A 20,802-nucleotide genomic window follows, 5' to 3' on the forward strand; every position below is an offset into this window, starting at 1 on the left:
CAGCCTGGAGGTGTGTTTTGGGTCATTGTCCGGTTGAAAAACATGATAGTCCCACCAAGTGCAAATCAGATGGGATGGCGTATCACTGCAGAATGCTTTGCTAGCCATGCTGGTTAAGTGTGCTTTGAATTCTAAATAACTCACTGACAGAGTCACCAGCAAAGTACCCCCACACCATCACACCTCCTCCTCCATGCTTCACGGTGGGAATAACACATGCGGATATCATCCATTCACCTACTCTGCTTCTCATAAAGACATAACGGTTGGAACCAAAAATGTGGACTCATCAGACCAAAGGACAGATTTCCACCGGTTTAATGTCCATTGCTCGTGTTTCTTGGCCCAAATAAGTCTCTTCTTATTATTGGTGTCCTTTAGTAGTTGTTTCTTTGCAGAAATTTGACCATGAAGGCCTATTTCACACAGTCTCCTCTGAATAGTTGATGTTGAGATGTGTCTGTTACTTGAACTCTATGAAGCATTTATTTGGGCTGCATTCTGAGGTGCGGTTAACTCTAATGAACTTATCCTCTGCAGCAGAGGTAACTCTGGGTCTCCCTTTCCTGTGGCGGTCCTCTTGAGAGACAGTTTAATCATAGCGCTTGATGGTTTTTGCGACGACACAAGTAATTGAAATGTTCCAGATTGACTGTCATTTCACTTTGCTTATTTGAGCTGTTCTTGCCATCATATGTACTTGGTCTTTTACCAAACAGGACTATCTTCTGTATACCAACCATACCTTGTCACAATACAAATGATTGGCTCAAACGCATTAAGAAAGAAATTTCACAAATTAACTTTTAACAAGGGACACCTGTTAATGGAAATGCATTCCAGGTGACTACCTCATGAAGCTGGTTGAGAGAATGCTAAGCGTATGCAAAACTCTCATCAAGGCAAAGGGTGGTCACTTTGAAAAATGTCAAATATATTTCGATTTGCTAAACACTTTTTTGCTAAACACTTCCATATTAAATAAAGGTAAAAAAAATAAAAAAAATAATAATATGCGTTATTTCATAGTTTTGATGTCTTTACTATTATTCTAAAATGTATAAAATAGGGGGGGAACCTGGCATAAGGTGTTTCCAAACTTTGACTGTTACTGTATATGTTAACACATATTGTTAAGATGTATTGTAACAATAAAGGACATACCGTTCAAAAGTTTGGGGGCACTTAAAAATGTCCTTGTTTTTTTTAAAGAAAAGCTAATTTTTTGTCCATTAAAATAACATCAAATTGATCAGAAATATAGTGTAGACATTGTCAATGTTGTAAATGACTGTTGTAGCTAGCTGGAAACAGCAGATTTTTTATGGAATATCTACATAGGCGTAAAGAGGCCCATTATCAGCAACCATCACTCCTGTGTTCCAATGGCATGTTGTGTTAGCTAATCCAAATGTATTATTTTAAAAGGCTAATTGATCATTAGAAAACCCTTTGCAATTATGTTAGCAGCTGAAATCTGTTGTTCTGATTAAAGAAGCAATAAAACTGGCCTTCTTTAGACTAGTTGAGTATCTGGAGCGTCAGCATTTGTGGGTTCAATTACAGGCTCAAAATGGCCAGAAACAAAGCATTTTCTTCTGAAACTCGCCAGTCTATTCTTGTTCTGAGAAATGAAGGCTATTCCATGCGAGAAATTGCCAAATTACCCGCAAAACACCAGGGCCTACATAAAGCTGTCCCAACAGCAGAATCCCAACAGCAGTCCCAACACCTTACCAATGCTACACCTGGCTATCAGCAGAGCCTTGTCTGGCAGTGAAACAGTTTATTCAGCTTAATTTAATACCTTTAAAAAAAAGCATAGCTGATATGGCTGACTTGCTTAAACAAATGTGGTTTCTACTGACAATGAGATGTACAAACTATGGCATAAGGGGACGATGAGAGGAAAAGAGGCAATTTCGATTAAGACATTAATTAGTGAGCTAGGACGAACGTAGTCAATTTAGCTATTTGTTCTGCACTTTTGAAATGTTCAGCGACATAATTCAGAACATGGGCCGTTCTTATAGTACTCTCCCTGTACACCAAGTCAGAACCGTAGGATAAAAAAGGGGGCATATAAGCATAGAATGAAAGCTCTTACAATATTCAATGATGGGATTTCTTTAAAACAGGCTATAGGCTACATGTACACCAGCAAGTCAGAACAGTAGGCTAAGTTATGAGGGGAAAAGGGACAAAATTATTAGGGTGAGGCACATGGATTACTAACAGTTTACTACACAACATACACTTGGTATTGCTTTCTTAGCTACAGTCTACATATCTCCCTGGCATATTACAGAATTTATGCAGCCGCATACAAGAGATTTCTGGATTCACCTTGTTGTGCTGTGGTCCTTCGTGGGCAAATTTTGTCATCAAACTCTGTCATTCTTTGGATTTGTGGTGCTTTCAAGGCAACTGGGGAAAAAAACAAGGTTGAATCATGATGTCAGTGATCTTCAGGACGGAGTTCTAGAAAGAGGCCCAAGTTCCCAACTTGCAATTCTGAGTTGGATGACCGTTTAAAACGTATATTCCCAGTCTGAGCTTGTTTTTTCCAGAGTTCACAATCTCTGAAGTCTGAGATTTCCCAGTTCCGAGATTCCCGTTCTTTTGAATGTGACAGACGTCATGCTGTATTGACAGCATGGCCAATGTTGAACTTTTATCCTTTTAAGCTTGGAAAAGAGACCCTTAAACCCAGACTTGGACCACACACCCACTCCACTGAATAGCAGGCTAGTGATTGCTTTGCAATGCTTGCGGTTAGCTACTGATTCCTTCCAAACCACTCATTGCTGAATTTGCGGTTTCTAACTTGTTGTGTAATGCTTATGTCCAATGGCCAATGATCACCGATGTTTTATCTATAATTTCTCTTCATTATTTCTCTTCATATGACAAGGATGGAAAAGGATTTGCCAGTAGATTGTCGACTTGATTCATGATGATGATGACTGCGAGATTGCGTGCTAAGATTTTGAAAGTATGATGTTGACATGATCAGTCCAATCAAAGCTACAGTAAATATAATGTGATTTGACATAATTTTATCTGTGGCCAATGACCTTGAGCCTTCTTGAATGAGCACTTCTAATGTAACTCTATGGTAGCACCCCAAGTGGCTTGAATTTGAGCTCTACCCTTAGATTTGGCAGTGACATAGTGTCCCCATGAGTGACAGAACACTAAGCCAATCATGGTGCAACTAGAGCACATTACCAACCCCTACACTCCGTATTTTCCGCTGGCTACCCCACCACCGCAGAAAGCACTGAGCTACTGTAGACTGAAACAACTTCATTTTGGATCTGCCTTACTCAACAAAGCAAAAAAGAGACCATACGCCGCCAGGGTCTTTATGAACTCAATTTTTTTTTTTACATTGTTTGCAAACTGATATTTATTTATTTTTATTTCACCTTTATTTAACCAGGTAGGCTAGTTGAGAACAAGTTCTCATTTGCATCTGTGACCTGGCCAAGATAAAGCAAAGCAGTTCGACACATACAACAACAGAGTTACACATGGAATAAAAAAACATACAATCAATAATACAGTAGAAAAGTCTATGTACAGCATGTGCAAATGAGGTAGGATAAGAGAGGTAAGGCAATAAATAGGCCATGGTGACTAAGTAATTACAATATAGCAATTAAACACTGGAATGGTAGAATATGCAGAAGATGAATGTGCAAGTAGAGATACTGGGGTGCAAAGGAGCAAGACAAATAAATAAATAGTATGGGGATGAGGTAGATTGGATGGGCTATTTACAGATGAGCTATGTACAGGTGCAGTGATCTGTGAGCTGCTCTGACAGCTGGTGCTTAAAGATAGTGAGGGAGGTAAGGGTCTTCAGCTTAGTGATTTTTGCAGTTCGTTCCAGTCATTGGCAGCAGAGAACTGGAAGGAGAGGCAGCCAAAGGAAGAATTGGCTTTGGGGGTGACCAGTGAGATATACAGTGGGGCATAAAGTATTTAGTCAGCCACCAATTGTGCAAGTTCTCCCACTTAAAAAGATGAGAGAGGCCTGTAATTTTCATCATAGGTACACTTCAACTATGACAGACAAAATAAGAAAAAAAATCCAGAAAATCACATTGTAGGATTTTTTATTTATGTATTTGCAAATTATGGTGGAAAATAAGTATTTGGTCACCTACAAACAAGCAAGATTTCTGTCTCTCACAGACCTGTAACTTCTTCTTTAAGAGGCTCCTCTGTCCTCCACTCGTTACCTGTATTAATGGCACCTGTTTGAACTTGTTATCAGTATAAAAGACACCTGTCCACAAACAGTCACACTCCAAACTCCACTATGGCCAAGACCAAAGAGCTGTCAAAGGACACCAGAAACAAAATTGTAGACCTGCACCAGGCTGGGAAGATTGAATCTGCAATAGGTAAGCAGCTTGGTTTGAAGAAATCAACTGTGGGAGCAATTATTAGGAAATGGAAGACATACAAGACCACTGATAATCTCCCTCGATCTGGGGCTCCATGCAAGATCTCACCCCGTGGGGTCAAAATGATCACAAGAACGGTGAGAAAAAATCCCAGAACCACACGGGGGGACCTAGTGAATGACCTGCAGAGAGCTGGGACCAAAGTAACAAAGCCTACCATCAGCAACACACTACGCCGCCAGGGACTCAAATCCTGCAGTGCCAGACGTGTCCCCCTGCTTAAGCCAGTACACGCCCAGGCCCGTCTGAAGTTTGCTAGAGAGCATTTGGATGATCCAGAAGAAGATTGGGAGAATGTCATATGGTCAGATGAAACCAAAATATAACTTTTTGGTAAAAACTCAACTCGTCGTGTTTGGATGACAAAGAATGCTGAGTTGCATCCAAAGAACACCATACCTACTGTGAAGCATGGGGGTAGAAACATCATGCTTTGGGGCTGTTTTTCTGCAAAGGGACCAGGACGACTGATCCGTGTAAAGGAAAGAATGAATGGGGCCATGTATCGTGAGATTTTGAGTGAAAACGTGGCTGGGTCTTTCAGCATGACAAGGATCCCAAACACACCGCCCGGGCAACGAAGGAGTGGCTTCGTAAGAAGCATTTCAAGATCCTGGAGTGGCCTAGCCAGTCTCCAGATCTCAACCCCATAGACAATCTTTGGAGGGAGTTGAAAGTCTGTGTTGCCCAGCAACAGCCCCAAAACATCACTGCTCTAGAGGAGATCTGCATGGAGGAATGGGCCAAAATACCAGCAACAGTGTGTGAAAACCTTGTGAAGACTTACAGAAAACGTTTGACCTCTTGTCTTTGCCAACAAAGGGTATATAACAAAGTATTGAGATAAACTTTTGTTATTGACCAAATACTTATTTTCCACCATAATTTGCAAATAAATTCATAAAAAATCCTACAATGTGATTTTCTGGATTTTTCCCCCTCATTTTGTCTGTTGAAGTGTACCTATGATGAAAGTGACAGGCCTCTCTCATCTTTTTAAGTGGGAGAACTTGCACAATTGGTGGCTGACTAAATACTTTTTAGCCCCACTGTACCTCCTGGAGCGCGTGCTATGGGTGGGTGCTGCTATGGTGACCAGTGAGATGAGATAAGGCGGGGCTTTACCTAGCATAGACTTGTAGATGACCTGGAGCCATTGGGTTTGGCGCCGAATCTGAAGCGAGGGCCAGCCAACGAGAGCGTACAGGTCGCAGTGGTGGGTAGTATATGGGGCTTTGGTGACAAAACGGATGGCACTGTGATAGACTGCATCCAATTTGTTGAGCAATGTGTTGGAGGCTATTTTGTAAATGACATCGCCGAAGTCGTGGATCGTCAGTTTTATGAGGGTATGTTTGGCAGCATGAGTGAAGGATGCTTTGTTGCGAAATAGGAAGCCAATTCTAGATTACATGTTTAATATGTGACATGTATTAATGCCAAAATAACATGCTAAACAGGTGGTGCTCAAAATAGGTGGGGCTCGTCATATTATTTATTAAAATAGTGATATATAGACATAGAGTTAGTTGGTGGTGCGATTTTCCTTTTAAATTGTTGCGTCACAAAATGTAACGTGATCGACCACACACTACCGTACAGTAGGTGGCGGCATGCACAAACAAAGTGAGCGAACGCCATGATACCAAAGATGAAGAAAGCCCAGCAAAGATGTTGGATATACTGACAAGATACATGTCTCTCCGCCCTAACAATGGGAGAAGTTGTCCACAAAAGGGCACAGCGGGTTGTCTAGCTCCCACCCATCCTTTCTTAGGATTGGTGGATACATCTCATTATTGTAAATATTTTTGAATATTCGATGAGGTTGTTCCACGTCAAACGCTTGTATTCAATAGAGAGAGATGCTACCAGCCCCATTACATGAATATGCATAACCATCTCGAGACAACTACGAAATAGTTTTTTTTTCTCAGTTGCCGGTTTGTCACATGTCCTATTTATATCAGTACACTCGTAGCAATTTAAACATGACTAACTTCTAATCCAATCAAATAAACCTCAAGTAGAAAATAAGCCATTATTTTGTTGTTGCTGCCGAATTCGACACTCCACACAAAAACTCCTTGCTTGGTGGGCGAAACAACGCTACCTGCTGGAGGGAGACTTTTTTTTTTTGCGGAGTTGGGCCTCTTCCTTTTCCTCTCACCCACCAAACAGTATCGTTTCCGGAATGTTCATGGCTTCGGAAGGTTCAGAAATCCTGGAATTTGATAGCTAACCATTCACTGAAAACAATAACAATCAACTTTGACATGTGGTTTCGTCATGCGGATCTGGTCAGTTTTATTTACGCTTGATGCTTCTCGTGTGGACTTTTTTGCAATCTACCTAGCCAGCAACTAACAAGTCAACAGATTATCTTCCAGCTGATCAAAACAAGGTCAATTGACGATGCGGTGAGTCGAGAATAAACTATTTTACTAGCAGTATATGACAAATATACAACGGTTATGGCTTTCTGTCGTATTAGTAAATTAAGTACATGCGCGATAATAGTAGTTTGCAACTTTACTACTTTTCCGCGCAGTTCCACGCAATTTGGATGTTGTTAGAAGACCCCACCCTCTCTCGGCAGCCTCAGCAAGGCGTGGAGAAAGTGCGTTTTCTATAATTCACAACTAGTCCACTTGAAGCCAGAACCATGTGAGTCTCACCCAAATATTTATATATACACTAGAATACTGCTTGGGGGCGCTGTGTTCAAGCCAACGTGCGTGCCTCCCTTTTCGCACTTCCTCACCATTGTAATACATTATTAACGTCTACATTCGTTTTTATATTACAGACACCTTAATGCATAATTGTAAATTATTTTATATGAGCACATTTTTTATTGATTACTAATGTTAATGTCCCCACTACAACAACAAAAATACATAAATACACTAAACAAAAAAATAAATGCAACATGTAAAGTGTTGGTCCCATGTTTCATGAGCTGAAAAAAGATCCCAGAAATGTTCTAAATGCACAAAAAGCGTATTTCTCTCAAAAATGTATGCACACATTTGTTTGCATCCCAGTTAGTGAGCATTTATCCTTTGCCAAGATAATCCATCCACCTGACAGGTGTGGCATATCAAGAAGCTGATTAAACAGCATAATCATTACACAGGTGCACCTTGTGCTGGGGACAATAAGGCCTCTCTCAAATGTGCGGTGTTGTCACACAACGCCACAAATGTCTCAAATTGAGGGAGTGTACAATTTGCATCCTGACTGCAAGGATGTCCACCAGAACTGTTGCCAGATAATTTAATGTTCATTTCTCTACCATAAGCCACCTCTAACGTCATTTTAGAGAATGTGGCAGTACCGCCAACCGGCCTTACAACCGCAGACCATGTTTATGGAGTCCTGTGGGCGAGCGCTTTGCTGCCCCCGTGGTGGTGGGGTTGTGGTAAGGGTAGGCATAAGCTACGGACAACAAACACAATTGCAAGGTTTATGTGACCAACAGATGGATATCTGTATTCCTAGTCAGGTGAAATCCATAGATTAGAGCCTAATCAATTGACTGATTTCCTCATATGAACTGTAACTCTGTAAAATCTTAGAAATTGTTGCATGTTTTGTTTATTTTTTTGTTCAGTATACATGTAATTTTGTCCTTGAAACATTTAATTAAAATACTGTACTGAGTTCCATTCATTCCGATGGAGGACCACTCCTTCTGAGAGTGACAATATGGCCGACCGGTGTCTTCAAATCCTCTCATTGGACAATACATTTAATCAGCAGTCCAGTCAGTGTTGTAGTACTACACATTGAGTGTCTTGGTCTTATCTAGTTGTCAGATACATTTTTACTTGGTCTTCTCTCTGTGTCAGATACATTTTTACCTGGTCTCGGACAGTGAGGACTTGTAATTTCAGACCAGTGGAGTAAAAAGACCACCATTAACAGCTTCCATTCAGTCAGCGCATAAAAACGCTTTGCCAGGCCAAATATATACACTCCTTTTTTGAAACAATATCTTGTTGCCTATTGAAACCTGGGATTCCTACTTTACTTGTAACATTACTGTACTTTACTTGCATTGAAAAATATCCTCAAAGTTTGTCTGGATTTCCTTGACTCTGGTAGGGAAGAGTGGGGTAAATTGTTGACTAAGTTGCATGCTTACTATTAGTAAGGGGAGACAGGGAGAAATTCTAATAATCTTTATATCTATAGTAGGCATGTTTGCGCAGTGGCGAACCTATTGGACCCCTAGGCCTTCAGTGTGTGACAGGCTGGTGATGCTGAAAGGACAACAACCGTAATACCAGGTCACTCGTGTAGTAGAGTGCACTTTTGTCAAACACAAAGGGCCAATGAAGTAGTGGAGGCTATATGCAGGTATACGCCCTATACCAACTTTGTCCCTTATGGAAAAAAAATGCATTCAGAGTGCAGTATAACTGCAGTTAATCTGCAATTACTGTGTCCAAAATACCATAGTTGACCGCAGTTTCAAAACTGCAATCATTTTGTCAGGGGTTTTCAGTGGGCATTGCCTAAACTCACTTCTTAATCCCTTTGGTTGCATATCAAAATAGTTTACTGGAGGTATACAGCGTATGAAGTATGTAGTACAATAGAGAAATCATGCACAAAGTTGCCTACACAATCGCAAAGCACGTGAAATACATGCACATGTGCGCATTACACATATCCTAGTTTCAGCAGAATATCATCTGCAAGGCAGCAAGAGCGCGCAGCTCCCAACTCGTTTTTGCATGGAGCAGCTCACAGAAGAATTACATTGGTAGCCGGTAGGGTAGGAAAGACATTTCAATTCATGATATCTAGCAGTAAGTGCTCACTAAGGCAACAAGGGGTATGCAAACCAGGTATTGAAAAAGTTTGATCCTTAGTCTTGGTTAGTAGGCTATTTACGATGCGCAATTCAGTCATCATACACTGTTTGCATGAACATTTATAAAAGCTTTCCCAAAAAACCTTTCCAATTAAATGTTGACTTGCCTACCTGCCAAAATGATGTAATGCTGATTTTGTATCAATGGGGAAAGCATTTGTTTTGCTCAATTGATTTAAAGGGCAACAGCATATTTTTTAGATTTTTCCCAGCATTGTTGTGGACTTAGAACATCACGTGTCCTTTTTAAAATGTATTTAAAGTGTGATTTTAGACATTTAACAAAGTGGTGCAATTCTGTCACACAGGACCCACTTCGTCAGGCACCACTGCATAGGGCCGATGGAAAGACACCAGTCCATTCACTCTGACATAAGAAGCCAGTAGGTCCCAATCATAAGAATACAAAAACAAAACCATTCGGCTAAGCGTTTCCCAATTGAAATGTACAACTATTACTTACCATTGCAAAAAAAAAACATTTCACGCTCAGCACACAAAGTAACCTGTGATCTAAAGTTTAAATGAAACCATGTTTCACGCACAAGGTATTTTCAAAGAGATGGCTAACAACAGCAAGCGCGCTGCAATAAAAAACACAGTTCCACTCACCAGATGATCATTTCAAACTTAACTTCATGTTGAAAGTTATTATTTTAAAGGAGGAAGCTAACAAATTAGCAACAACATTCTCTTCGATAACACCTGCTGCAGCCGCTGCAAACTATCCTACAACAAAAGCTAGCTAGCTAGACCGTGGTAAAACTACTGCTTGCTATTGCACAGTGACCTTTTGGCCTTCCATACATTTTGTAAAATCATCCCATGTACAATGTAATTGGTTGATTCAACTGTCACTCCAAAATGTTGAATGTCAAATGCCTTTGACAAAATTACAGTCATGGTCTTGAATTGAACTCACGGTTTTCTGGTCTTGACTGTCTCGAACCTCTTGTCCCCCTCCAAGTCTCGGTCTTGATTCCCTCCGGTCTTGGTTTTAGGTGGTCTTGAACCCAACACTGGTTTATATCACAGGAGGTTGGTGGCACTTTAATTGGGGAAAACGGGCTTGTGATAAGGACTCGAGCGGAATCAGTGGAATGGTATCAAATACATAAACACATGTTTGATGCCATTACATTTGCTCTGTTCCGGCTATTAATATGGCCTGTTCTCCCCTCTGCAGCCTCCACTGGTTTATATACATACTTGGTGCTACCACAGGTTTTCTACAAAGGTAGAGTTTGTTTTGCAGGCTCTGTCCCGTGTGGGCGGAGTTGTACATTTTTGACCATTCCATTGGCCTTTAAGTGAAATCTCCACCCAACCTGGTAATCTGGCCATGCAAAACAAACTGAGCTCCACCATTTTGAATAAAGGTTAAATAAACAAAAAAGATTGACAGCTGATTGTGGTTATGAAATGTAAACAAGGTGCTTATGTCATGTGTTCTAATACCATTTGTTTTGTCCTAGTGGTGATGGCCTGGGAGATGGACAGCTCACACGGACCAGGGTCACCCCAAAGAGTTCTGCCCAAAACGGAACATTCCGAGGTCGAACTGGTCTTCAGAGGTCAGGAATCCCTCCCTACCTCATGTGTCAAACAGGAGCGTACAGAATTATTTGTTACGAACCCTGAGCCTCCGAGGCCAACGCACATCAAAGAGGAGGAGTATGAGACCACAGTCACGCCCCTTTTATTACTTACCAAAGAGGAGAGTGAAGACAAGGAGATTCCTGACTCTAAACCAATGACACTTGAGCTTCACGACCCAGCCAGCCAATCATGTACAGCCCGAGAGGAGGAGAAAGCCGAGCTGAAGAAGTCTGGAGGAGTGTTCCATCCAAAGAATTCCTGTCTCCCTAAGCTTCAGGCCCCCTCTCAGCCCTCGGCAGCTGCAGGCTCCAGTCCTGTGAGTAGGGAGGAAGATGAGACGGAACCAGAGGTACAGGACGACCAGGGCCCTGGAGACTGGCTAGCCCCCGTGGAGGACGACGAGGCCCTGGGTGAGTCCCAGCGTCGACGGGGCTTTGAGTCCGCCAGCCGCTCCCTTTCTTCCATCCTGGGCTCCGACTCAGAGTCAGACGACAAGGAGGGTGAAGAGGACCCCACCTGGGCCCCTGCCGACCTCCAGGAAGACCCAGATGCTGACATCCCCGCTCTTCGAGAGGCGTCCCCACTGTGGCACAGGAAAAGAACATCATCGTCACGAAGTCGAGGCAAAAGAGTTAGAGAGGGAGGTAGAGGTGGTGTCTCCTTGTTTCCAGAACCCAAAAAGAAGCCCAAAAACTTTTCCTGCCAGGAGTGCGGGAAGGCCTTCATATCCCGCCGTGACCGGGAGAGGCACATTCGCACTCATAGCGGGGAGAAGCCGTTTCCCTGCCCCAGATGCGACAAACGCTTCAACGACAGTGGGAACATGCGTAAACACATGCTGATCCACTCGGGGGAAAGGCCCCACCTCTGTCCAGACTGCGGCAGGGGGTTCTCAGAGAGGGGGAATCTCAGCAGGCACAGGGCCCACATCCACGGCAGTATGCCCAAGTCCGAATGTGAAGACTGTGGGAAGACCTACATAGAGAAAGGAGGTCTGGACCGCCACATCAGATCTGGAGCCTGCTCTGCAACAAGAAAAACATGACATTTATAAATGAAAAAGGTTCCAACAATTACAGTCCCGTTTCAGCAAGTACTGCCTCCAGCGATCAAACTATCAAATATGGATGGCGACTTAACGGCCAGTGACTAGAGAGCTCGCTGGGAGAGTTCGGTGATTCCTTACTGAAGGTATTTTTCGCAGCATTAGGGGGTGGGAAGTTTCATGATTCGAGAGAAAATAATGACATTATGAAAAACAGTGCGTATGAACTGAGAAGCTGTGTAGAAAGATCAATATAATAGATGAAGAGATGATCTAGTCTATATTTTGTATTTTACTTCCTATCAATACCTAAAAAATATATATATTTTCAGTCATTTTATTTTCGCAAGACTCAGTTAAAATGGAAATGGATAACTGAATTTAGAGTTTGTTCTCCCTTCGAGAGCTTTCTCTGTGAGTGCCTTTATGAGTGAGAGAAGTGCTTTGTGAATGTGATGATCTGTACTTCACTGTTAAAGTAAACAATCATGGATTAAGAACTGTATGTGTGTGTTTATTAAGTCTAAGTCCTGGATTCAGTGTGCGTTATAGCGCAGTGCACGTTATAGCGCAGTGCACGTTATAGCGCAGTGCACGTGCACTATAAGCGACTTTAAAGTGCAGTTTACGCTTGAGCTGAGATGCACAGCGTTTTTCATAAGTGCCTTTTGAAAGGCACATTGTCGGCTTCTGTCTAGTGGGCTGCGCTATAACACCCCTTGCATTGAATCCTGGCCTAAATGTTGTTTCCCATGGCCACAAGGTAAAGGTAACTTGCCTATACACTCCTGGAACAAGGTACACACTGAAAGAGAATAAAGGTTTTATGAGTTATGGATCTACACAACCACAAGTGAGGAGCGAGGTACCAGAGAAAAGTGGAATGAATCACTAACCAGTGCATAAGCTTCAGCCAAAAATGAGATACTTTATTTGAAACAGTCACGTAAAGGGTCATACATTGTCTAAAAGTAGATCAGTAGGGAGCTGGGTCGTATATTAATTAGTGCATACCGTAGCGGAACATTTTGCAACGGAAAACAAAAAGAGTTCAATATTGGTCTCTCCCCATTTTGCCCTGTTTGTCCTTCCTTCCACCCCGAGTTGTCAAACGTATCCAACTGGTCATACCCATCCAAACACGAAAACACGCAGAGGATCCGCCCTAAAAAGCAGTCAGTCCTCATTCAGGGAGCCTGTACAATAACAGACGTAGGATCTTAATTTGAGCCAGTTTTCTACAGCAGGAAAATAATTCTGCAGCAACAGGAAATGTGAATTATTATGTGGATTATAAATAATGGACAATTTTTGTAGGGGCTGACATTTTTTGTTAAGGCAAATCAAGTCTGACATTTTAAAGTGGAAATAACAATCGTTTGTCTTTCTGTTTCCTTAAATACACTAGAAGTTTGCCACCAAAAGTGATCAAATTAAGATCCTACATCTTTACAACTGGTTTTGGAGCTATAGTCAGGAGTCTAACTACAGATACATGATCTCTCCCTCTCTTCCCATCTGCCTCTCGCTCTTCCCACCTGCCACTCTTCCTCTACCCCTTTCCCTGATCCTGCTTCTAGTCCTGCCTCAAGTCTACTAGAGGCTCTGCTGTTGGCTGTGATCTTTCCTGGAGCCGCAGACTCACTCTCTTATTGGGCTGTGCTCAGGTCAGGACCGGAACTTTGGTAAAGGACTTGCGGTTGTATTTGGTGGCAGAATTAGGAGTAGTTTCAGTCACTGGCTGCCCTGCTGTCTCGGACTGAGATGACCCTTGACCTTTAGTGCTGGCCCTAGCAGTAAGGTCATGTTGTGGAAGTGGTTCTGGGTTTTTGACTGACTGCGTGTTCTTGTTCTCAGATTTGCGAAGCCTCCTGGGTCTGGGTGCGGTAGCTTTCTGTCTAGGTTTGGTGGCTTGTGTTGCAACGTGGTGGTAGATGTGTTTGGTGTAAGTGGCATCTGTAGTTTGAGGGATCCTGCTGGTGTGGTTGTGGTCTGGCTCGTCATGGGGGAGGGGAATACGGCAGTGGCAGGTGACTGGATAGGAAGTGTGTCAGGTTGTTGGGTGCGCACAATCATGATACCCCCCTTTTAATTGTAACCCCGATACAAAACCTGACCAGGTGCTGCCTGCTGTGTTGGGGGTTCCCCTTGTTTGGGTAGGGCAGGGGAAGTGGACATGTCTCTCTCTCCCCCCTCTGGTCGTGGTAGTATCTTGTGGCACCTGCGGCCCTGAATCAGTACCTCAGCCGGCTTCGTCTGTAGGGGGTCAGGGTGAGAAGTGCGGTTGTGTGCCTCCAGGAGTGCCAGGTTAGGGAAGTCTTTATGGCTTCTCACTCTGGTGTAACTTCCAGAGATCTGCAGACCAATGGGCCGAGATAACTTACTCTAGCACAGCTCACACATTTACATGGCGATCTCCAGTGTGAGTGAGATTGTGGGATGCCAGGTGATGCGTCTGCTTGAAACTCAAAGAGCAGAGTTCAGATGGGTACGGGCACTCGTCGTTGTGTGTTCGGCAGTGCAGCATGACCCCATAGTCCGCCTTGAAGCTCTTCCCGCCGTAGGGGCAGGGGTGTGCGCACTCCAGCTGGTGACGGAGCTCGTTGGTCATGTGGAAGGTCGTGATACAGAGGCTGCAGCGGTGGGTGCTTGGCGCAGCGGAAGCCCTTGGAGCAGTGCAGGCAGAGAAACGTCTGGTCTACCTGGTGTGTCATCTGGTGACCGTCCAGTACCTCCATTTGGAGAAGCCGTTTGTGGCAGATAGAGGGGGAAAGAGGCTCGAAGGCTCGCTTCCCAGTGTGTGTGCTTTCATGAACGGCCAGCTTCACCGGAATGGAAAAAGCCTTACCACAGTCAGTACACATGAACAGTTTAGGCTTGGGTGGGGCACGTTCTTGCCTCTCTCCATGGATGCGTAGGTGGCTGTTGAGCCCCTCGATACGGTAGAAGTGGTTGGGGCATTGAGGGCAGCCGTAGGGCCTTACGATGCTGTGTTGGTGGCGGTGCTTGCTGAGAGATTAAGGGCATGTAAAGCGCTGGTCACACACATTGCAGGCGTAGGCTTTGGCACTACTATGAGTTAGCAGGTGGGAGGCCAGACCCTTCCTCCCCTGGCCTCACTCTGCGTCTTCTAAGATGGCGGCGCAGGACCCACTCCTTACTGAAGTTCTTGCAGTACTGTGAACCGTTAGGTTGTCCCTTCTGCCCTGATCTCCAGGCCCTCCTCCCCCAGCTCCTCCTGATCATCACCCAGCCCCAGGTCCTCCTTTCTGGGATTAGCTAGCTCCAGGGTGCCCCGGCTGGATGGTCGCTGGCTGGCCTCCACACCTTTACATGCCTCCCTGAAGATGATTGTCAAGCTTGAGTGAGCTCATACTCCCAAGTCTTGCGCTGCATTCACGAAACAAGATACAGCTGTCACCTCTTCATCAAACTCCAGAGTGTCCTCCTCATCGCTCTGCTTCTTCTCTTGGACCGCCTGCATTAGACCTACAGTGGAGAGATGTAATTACAGTAGCTAACGTTAGCGAAGTAATTCAGTAACATGTTATGTTGTATCATTCAGCAAGCACAAGTTACATTCTGTAAAAGAAAACAGAACAATTCAGAGAAATTAAATGACAAATGTACCACGCACAGCATCACTTGGAACATGGTTTGTATTTGGTACCGCAGCTGCAGCGTTATGGTTATTGAGCTGGTCTGTGAATGAGCCGAGAAGGCTCCCAGGTTCATTCTCCCCGCAGGTCTTCCGGTTTGCCCATCTCAGACTCCTTCTCAGCACTCTGACAAATTGGGCCACACTGTTATTCAACCATGACAGGATTTCGCCGTGACATGTCTATGCAATCTTACATATGGCTTTCAAAATATTGCATGTTATCGAGGCCCGATTGTGGTATGACGGTAGCTTTGACCGTTGTTCTTCCAGTGTCTTTGATGGCATCATGGCCGTTTAAATGAGGTAATGTATGCTTTAACAATGAATTTCTCATCCATCAGCCGTTTAGGACACTATAAATGAGTGAAACCACAGTTTCTGCGCTGCCTTTCTTTGATAAAACACTTTTGTCGTAGGCGCCGCCATTACCAGTAACGTGTTGAATGAAAATGCTTCTTCTTCTTTGGATTAAAACGGAGGTTGGCATCCAACATGTTGCATTACCGCCCCCAACTGGACTATAATATAAATCCATTTTACTTAGTGATACAAAAAGGGGAAAGTGGAAAAATAAATAAACTAAATCCCACAAAATATATATATATATATATATATATGCAAATGTAAAACAACTAACCTTAAAAACACACTACCCCATTCCACTACTTTGACCCTGTCTGCTCCTGCACCATGCCAATGGCCTGGGAGTACGGGACACCACCAGTCAGCACACCCTGTAACTTTTCTGAAATCAAATTTTGTTTACCTCACCCATTACAACCAGCATGTCCAGAGATACAACCTCTCTCATCATCACCCAGTGCCTGGGCTTACCTCCGCTGTACCCGAACCCCACCATACCCCTGTCTGCGCATTATGCCCTGAATATATTCTACCATGCCCAGAAACCTGCTCCTCTTATTCTCTGTCCCCAACGCTAGAGGCGACCAGTTTTGATAGCCTTTAGCCGCAGCCTCATACTACTCCTTCTCTGTTCCGCGGGTGATGTAGAGGTAAACCCAGGCCCTGCATGTCCCCAGGCACCCTCATTTGTTGACTTCTGTGATCGAAAAAGCCTTGGTTTCATGCATGTCAACATCAGAAGCCTCCTCCCTAAGTTTGTTTTACTCACTGCTTTAGCACACTCTGCTAACCCGGATGTCCTTGCCGTGTCTGAATCCTGGCTCAGGAAGGCCACCAAAAATTCGGAGATTTCCATACCCAACTATAACATCTTCCGTCAAGATAGAACTGCCAAAGGGGGAGGAGTTGCAGTCTACTGCAGAGATAGCCTGCAAAGTAATGTCATATTTTCCAGGTCCATACCCAAACAGTTTGAACTACTAATTTTGAAAATTACTCTCTCCAGAAATAAGTCTCTCACTGTTGCCGCCTGCTACCGACCCCCCTCTGCTCCCAGCCTTGCCCTGGACACCATTTGTGAATTGATCGCCCCCCATCTAGCTTCAGAGTTTGTTCTGTTAGGTGACCTAAACTGGGATATGCTTAACACCCCGGCAGTCCTACAATCTAAGCTAGATGCCCTCAATCTCACACAAATCATCAAGGAACCCACCAGGTACAACCCTAACTCTGTAAACAAGGGCACCCTCATAGATGTCATCCTGACCAACTGGCCCTCCAAATACACCTCCGCTGTCTTCAACCTCATTGCCTGTATCCGCTACGGAGCCGCAGTCAAACGACCACCCCTCATCACTGTCAAACGCTCCCTAAAACACTTCTGTGAGCAGGCCTTTCTAATCGACCTGGCTCGGGTATCCTGGAAGGACATTGACCTCATCCTGTCAGTTGAGGATGCCTGGTCATTCTTTAAAAGTAACTTCCTCACCATTTTAGATAAGCATGCTCCGTTCAAAAAATGCAGAACTAAGAACAGATACAGCCCTTGGTTCACTCCAGACCTGACTGCCCTCGACCAGCACAAAAACATCCTGTGGCGGACTGCAATAGCATCGAATAGTCCCCGCGATATGCAACTGTTCAGGGAAGTCAGGAACCAATACACGCAGTCAGTCAGGAAAGCTAAGGCCAGCTTCTTCAGGCAGAAGTTTGCATCCTGTAGCTCCAACTCCAAAAAGTTCTGGGACACTGTGAAGTCCATGGAGAACAAGAGCACCTCCTCCCAGCTGCCCACTGCACTGAGGCTAGGTAACACGGTCACCACCGATAAATCCATGATTATCGAAAACTTCAACAAGCATTTCTCAACGGCTGGCCATGCCTTCCGCCTGGCTACTCCAACCTCGGGCCAACAGCTCCGCCCCCCCCCCCCCCCCGCAGCTACTCGCCCAAGCCTCTCCAGGTTCTCCTTTACCCAAATCCAGATAGCAGATGTTCTGAAAGAGCTGCAAAACCTGGACCCGTACAAATCAGCTGGGCTTGACAATCTGGACCCTCTATTCCTGAAACTATCCGCCGCCATTGTCGCAACCCCTATTACCAGCCTGTTCAACCTCTCTTTCATATCGTCTGAGATCCCCAAGGATTGGAAAGCTGCCGCAGTCATCCCCCTCTTCAAAGGGGGAGACACCCTGGACCCAAACTGTTACAGACCTATATCCATCCTGCCCTGCCTATCTATGGTCTTCGAAAGCCAAGTCAACAAACAGGTCACTGACCATCTCGAATCCCACCGTACCTTCTCCGCTGTGCAATCTGGTTTCCAAGCCGGTCACGGGTGCACCTCAGCCACACTCAAGGTACTAAACGATATCATAACCGCCATCGATAAAAGACAGTACTGTGCAGCCGTCTTCATCGACCTTGCCAAGGCTTTCGACTCTGTCAATCACCATATTCTTATCGGCAGACTCAGTAGCCTCGGTTTTTCGGATGACTGCCTTGCCTGGTTCACCAATTACTTTGCAGACAGAGTTCAGTGTGTCAAATCGGAGGGCATGCTGTCCGGTCCTCTGGCAGTCTCTATGGGGGTGCCACAGGGTTCAATTCTCGGGCCGACTCTTTTCTCTGTATATATCAATGATGTTGCTCTTGCTGCGGGCAATTCCCTGATCCACCTCTACGCAGACGACACCATTCTATATACTTCCGGCCCGTCCTTGGACACTGTGCTATCTAACCTCCAAACGAGCTTCAATGCCATACAACACTCCTTCCGTGGCCTCCAACTGCTCTTAAACGCTAGTAAAACCAAATGCATGCTTTTCAACCGATCGCTGCCTGCACCCGCATGCCCGACTAGCATCACCACCCTGGATGGTTCCGACCTTGAATATGTGGACATCTATAAGTACCTAGGTGTCTGGCTAGACTGTAAACTCTCCTTCCAGACTCATATCAATCATCTCCAATCGAAAATCAAATCAAGAGTCGGCTTTCTATTCCGCAACAAAGCCTCCTTCACTCACGCCGCCAAGCTTACCCTAGTAAAACTGAATATCCTACCGATCCTCGACTTCGGCGATGTCATCTACAAAATTGCTTCCAACACTCTACTCAGCAAACTGGATGCAGTTTATCACAGTGCCATCCGTTTTGTCACTAAAGCACCTTATACCACCCACCACTGCGACTTGTATGCTCTAGTCGGCTGGCCCTCGCTACATATTCGTCGCCAGACCCACTGGCTCCAGGTCATCTACAAGTCCATGCTAGGTAAAGCTCCGCCTTATCTCAGTTCACTGGTCACGATGGCAACACCCATCCGTAGCACGCGCTCCAGCAGGTGTATCTCACTGATCGTCCCTAAAGCCAACACCTCATTTGGCCGCCTTTCGTTACAGTACTCTGCTGCCTGTGACTGGAACGAATTGCAAAAATCGCTGAAGTTGGAGACTTTTACCTCCCTCACCAACTTCAAACATCTGCTATCTGAGCAGCTAACAGAGAGATTAAAGTAGATGTCACGTGTCAAAATTTTGATTGATGACCCTATGTGAACCTATGTGAACTCTATGTGAACCCTATGTAGTGATGACGTGTGCATGTCTTCTGGTCAGGCAAGCCTGGTTAGGTGGGGGCTATGGGTTGAGTAAGGGTCCATTTGACAGGCCGTTAATGATTGATGACCCAAGCCTGATTTATGACCCTATGTAATGATTTATGACCCTATGTCATGTAGAAGGGTGCATGCCCAGGGGTGTTGTTGGGGTTGAGTAAGTGACCATGTGTCAGGTCAACCTGTTACTGTTTCTCACGGTTTGGGTTGGTTAAGGCCCCTTATAAAGCCGCTGAACAATACCTGTTTAAGAGTGCACAAGATCTTAAGAATAACCATGGAATTTGGGATCGGTACCAAAGCAGTGATGACGGTAACAACTGAAACAGGCCTTCGGGTTGCCCATAGAGCAAGGGCAAAGTATCAACCAGCGCCAAAAAAACGTTTTTTAAATGTGTATAGAACCCAAATACCGCCAGCAAATGCTCTGACAGATCAAGTGTTGATGTCTAATGGCCAGCAGTGGGGGTATCGGTTTGATTACCTGGCCTGTAGAGTGACCCTCTATACGGTAGATGAAGGAGAAGAATATACAGACCAGACTGTAGGCTTGGAATATGGTGTTGAAGACTGGTCGGTTTTTCGCAAGGTTGTGTGTCCTGAACTGAGCCTTACCACCAAGGGGTATAGTGTGTTCACGGGCCACGAGACCCGTTGGGAAGGTACCCCTGACTCCTCAGGACAAATATTTCACAGGGTGAAAATACAAAGAAAGAATGGCCGACCGTGCGGCAGCGTGGAGTTCTATATCGGCACCGAGGCAATCCGAAACCACAACCTTAGGGGTGGTGGCCTGACTGGGGATACCCGACTGCGTCTGCTTATTCCTTTTAAGAGTTGGGATGTACTGGAATTGAAAATGTTGCAACCGTTGGATGCTCTCTTTGTACAGAGCCAACAGCGTCAGAGCCTTGTTCATTTAAAGAAGTGCATAATATATACGAATCGTAAAGATTACGATGCAAAAGAGCCTCAAGAAGATACAGCGTCAGAAGAAAACTAAGTAAGCGGATGCTTTAACCCCGCCCCCCCAGATACCCAAGGGCCTTGTTCTACAATAAAAAGAAAAAAGCAGCCAGTTCTTCATTTCAGCATACACCATGGATCTCCAGACCATCTACGAGGAAGCCACTACGTCATGGGGGCCCGACA

The 20,802-nt window shown here is 44.6% G+C and overlaps 1 protein-coding gene across 3 annotated transcripts; it reads left to right on the top strand.

Moving 5' to 3' along the window:
• The first annotated feature begins 6,481 nt into the window (after positions 1-6,481).
• Positions 6,482-12,507, top strand: LOC109880704 (myeloid zinc finger 1). Of its 3 annotated transcripts, XM_020472896.2 has the most exons (3): positions 6,482-6,898; positions 7,030-7,145; positions 10,839-12,507. In XM_020472896.2, the coding sequence occupies exon 3, from the start codon at positions 10,844-10,846 to the stop codon at positions 12,005-12,007; it is 1,164 nt and encodes a 387-aa protein (XP_020328485.1). In that variant the 5' UTR covers positions 6,482-6,898; positions 7,030-7,145; positions 10,839-10,843; the 3' UTR covers positions 12,008-12,507. The 3 variants fall into 3 exon arrangements, with proteins under 3 accessions (XP_020328485.1, XP_020328486.1, XP_020328484.1); XM_020472897.2 differs by lacking the exon at positions 7,030-7,145 and having other exon boundaries at positions 6,482-6,778; XM_020472895.2 differs by lacking the exon at positions 7,030-7,145 and having other exon boundaries at positions 6,491-6,898.
• The last annotated feature ends 8,295 nt before the right edge of the window (positions 12,508-20,802 follow it).

This window comes from Oncorhynchus kisutch, linkage group LG19 (assembly GCF_002021735.2).
Source record: "Oncorhynchus kisutch isolate 150728-3 linkage group LG19, Okis_V2, whole genome shotgun sequence".
Taxonomy (NCBI): domain Eukaryota; kingdom Metazoa; phylum Chordata; class Actinopteri; order Salmoniformes; family Salmonidae; genus Oncorhynchus; species Oncorhynchus kisutch.

Bases quoted from the DNA above. Each gene is read 5' to 3' on its own strand.
- LOC109880704 (XM_020472896.2), top strand. From the start codon at position 10,844: ATGGCCTGGGAGATGGACAGCTCACACGGACCAGGGTCACCCCAAAGA.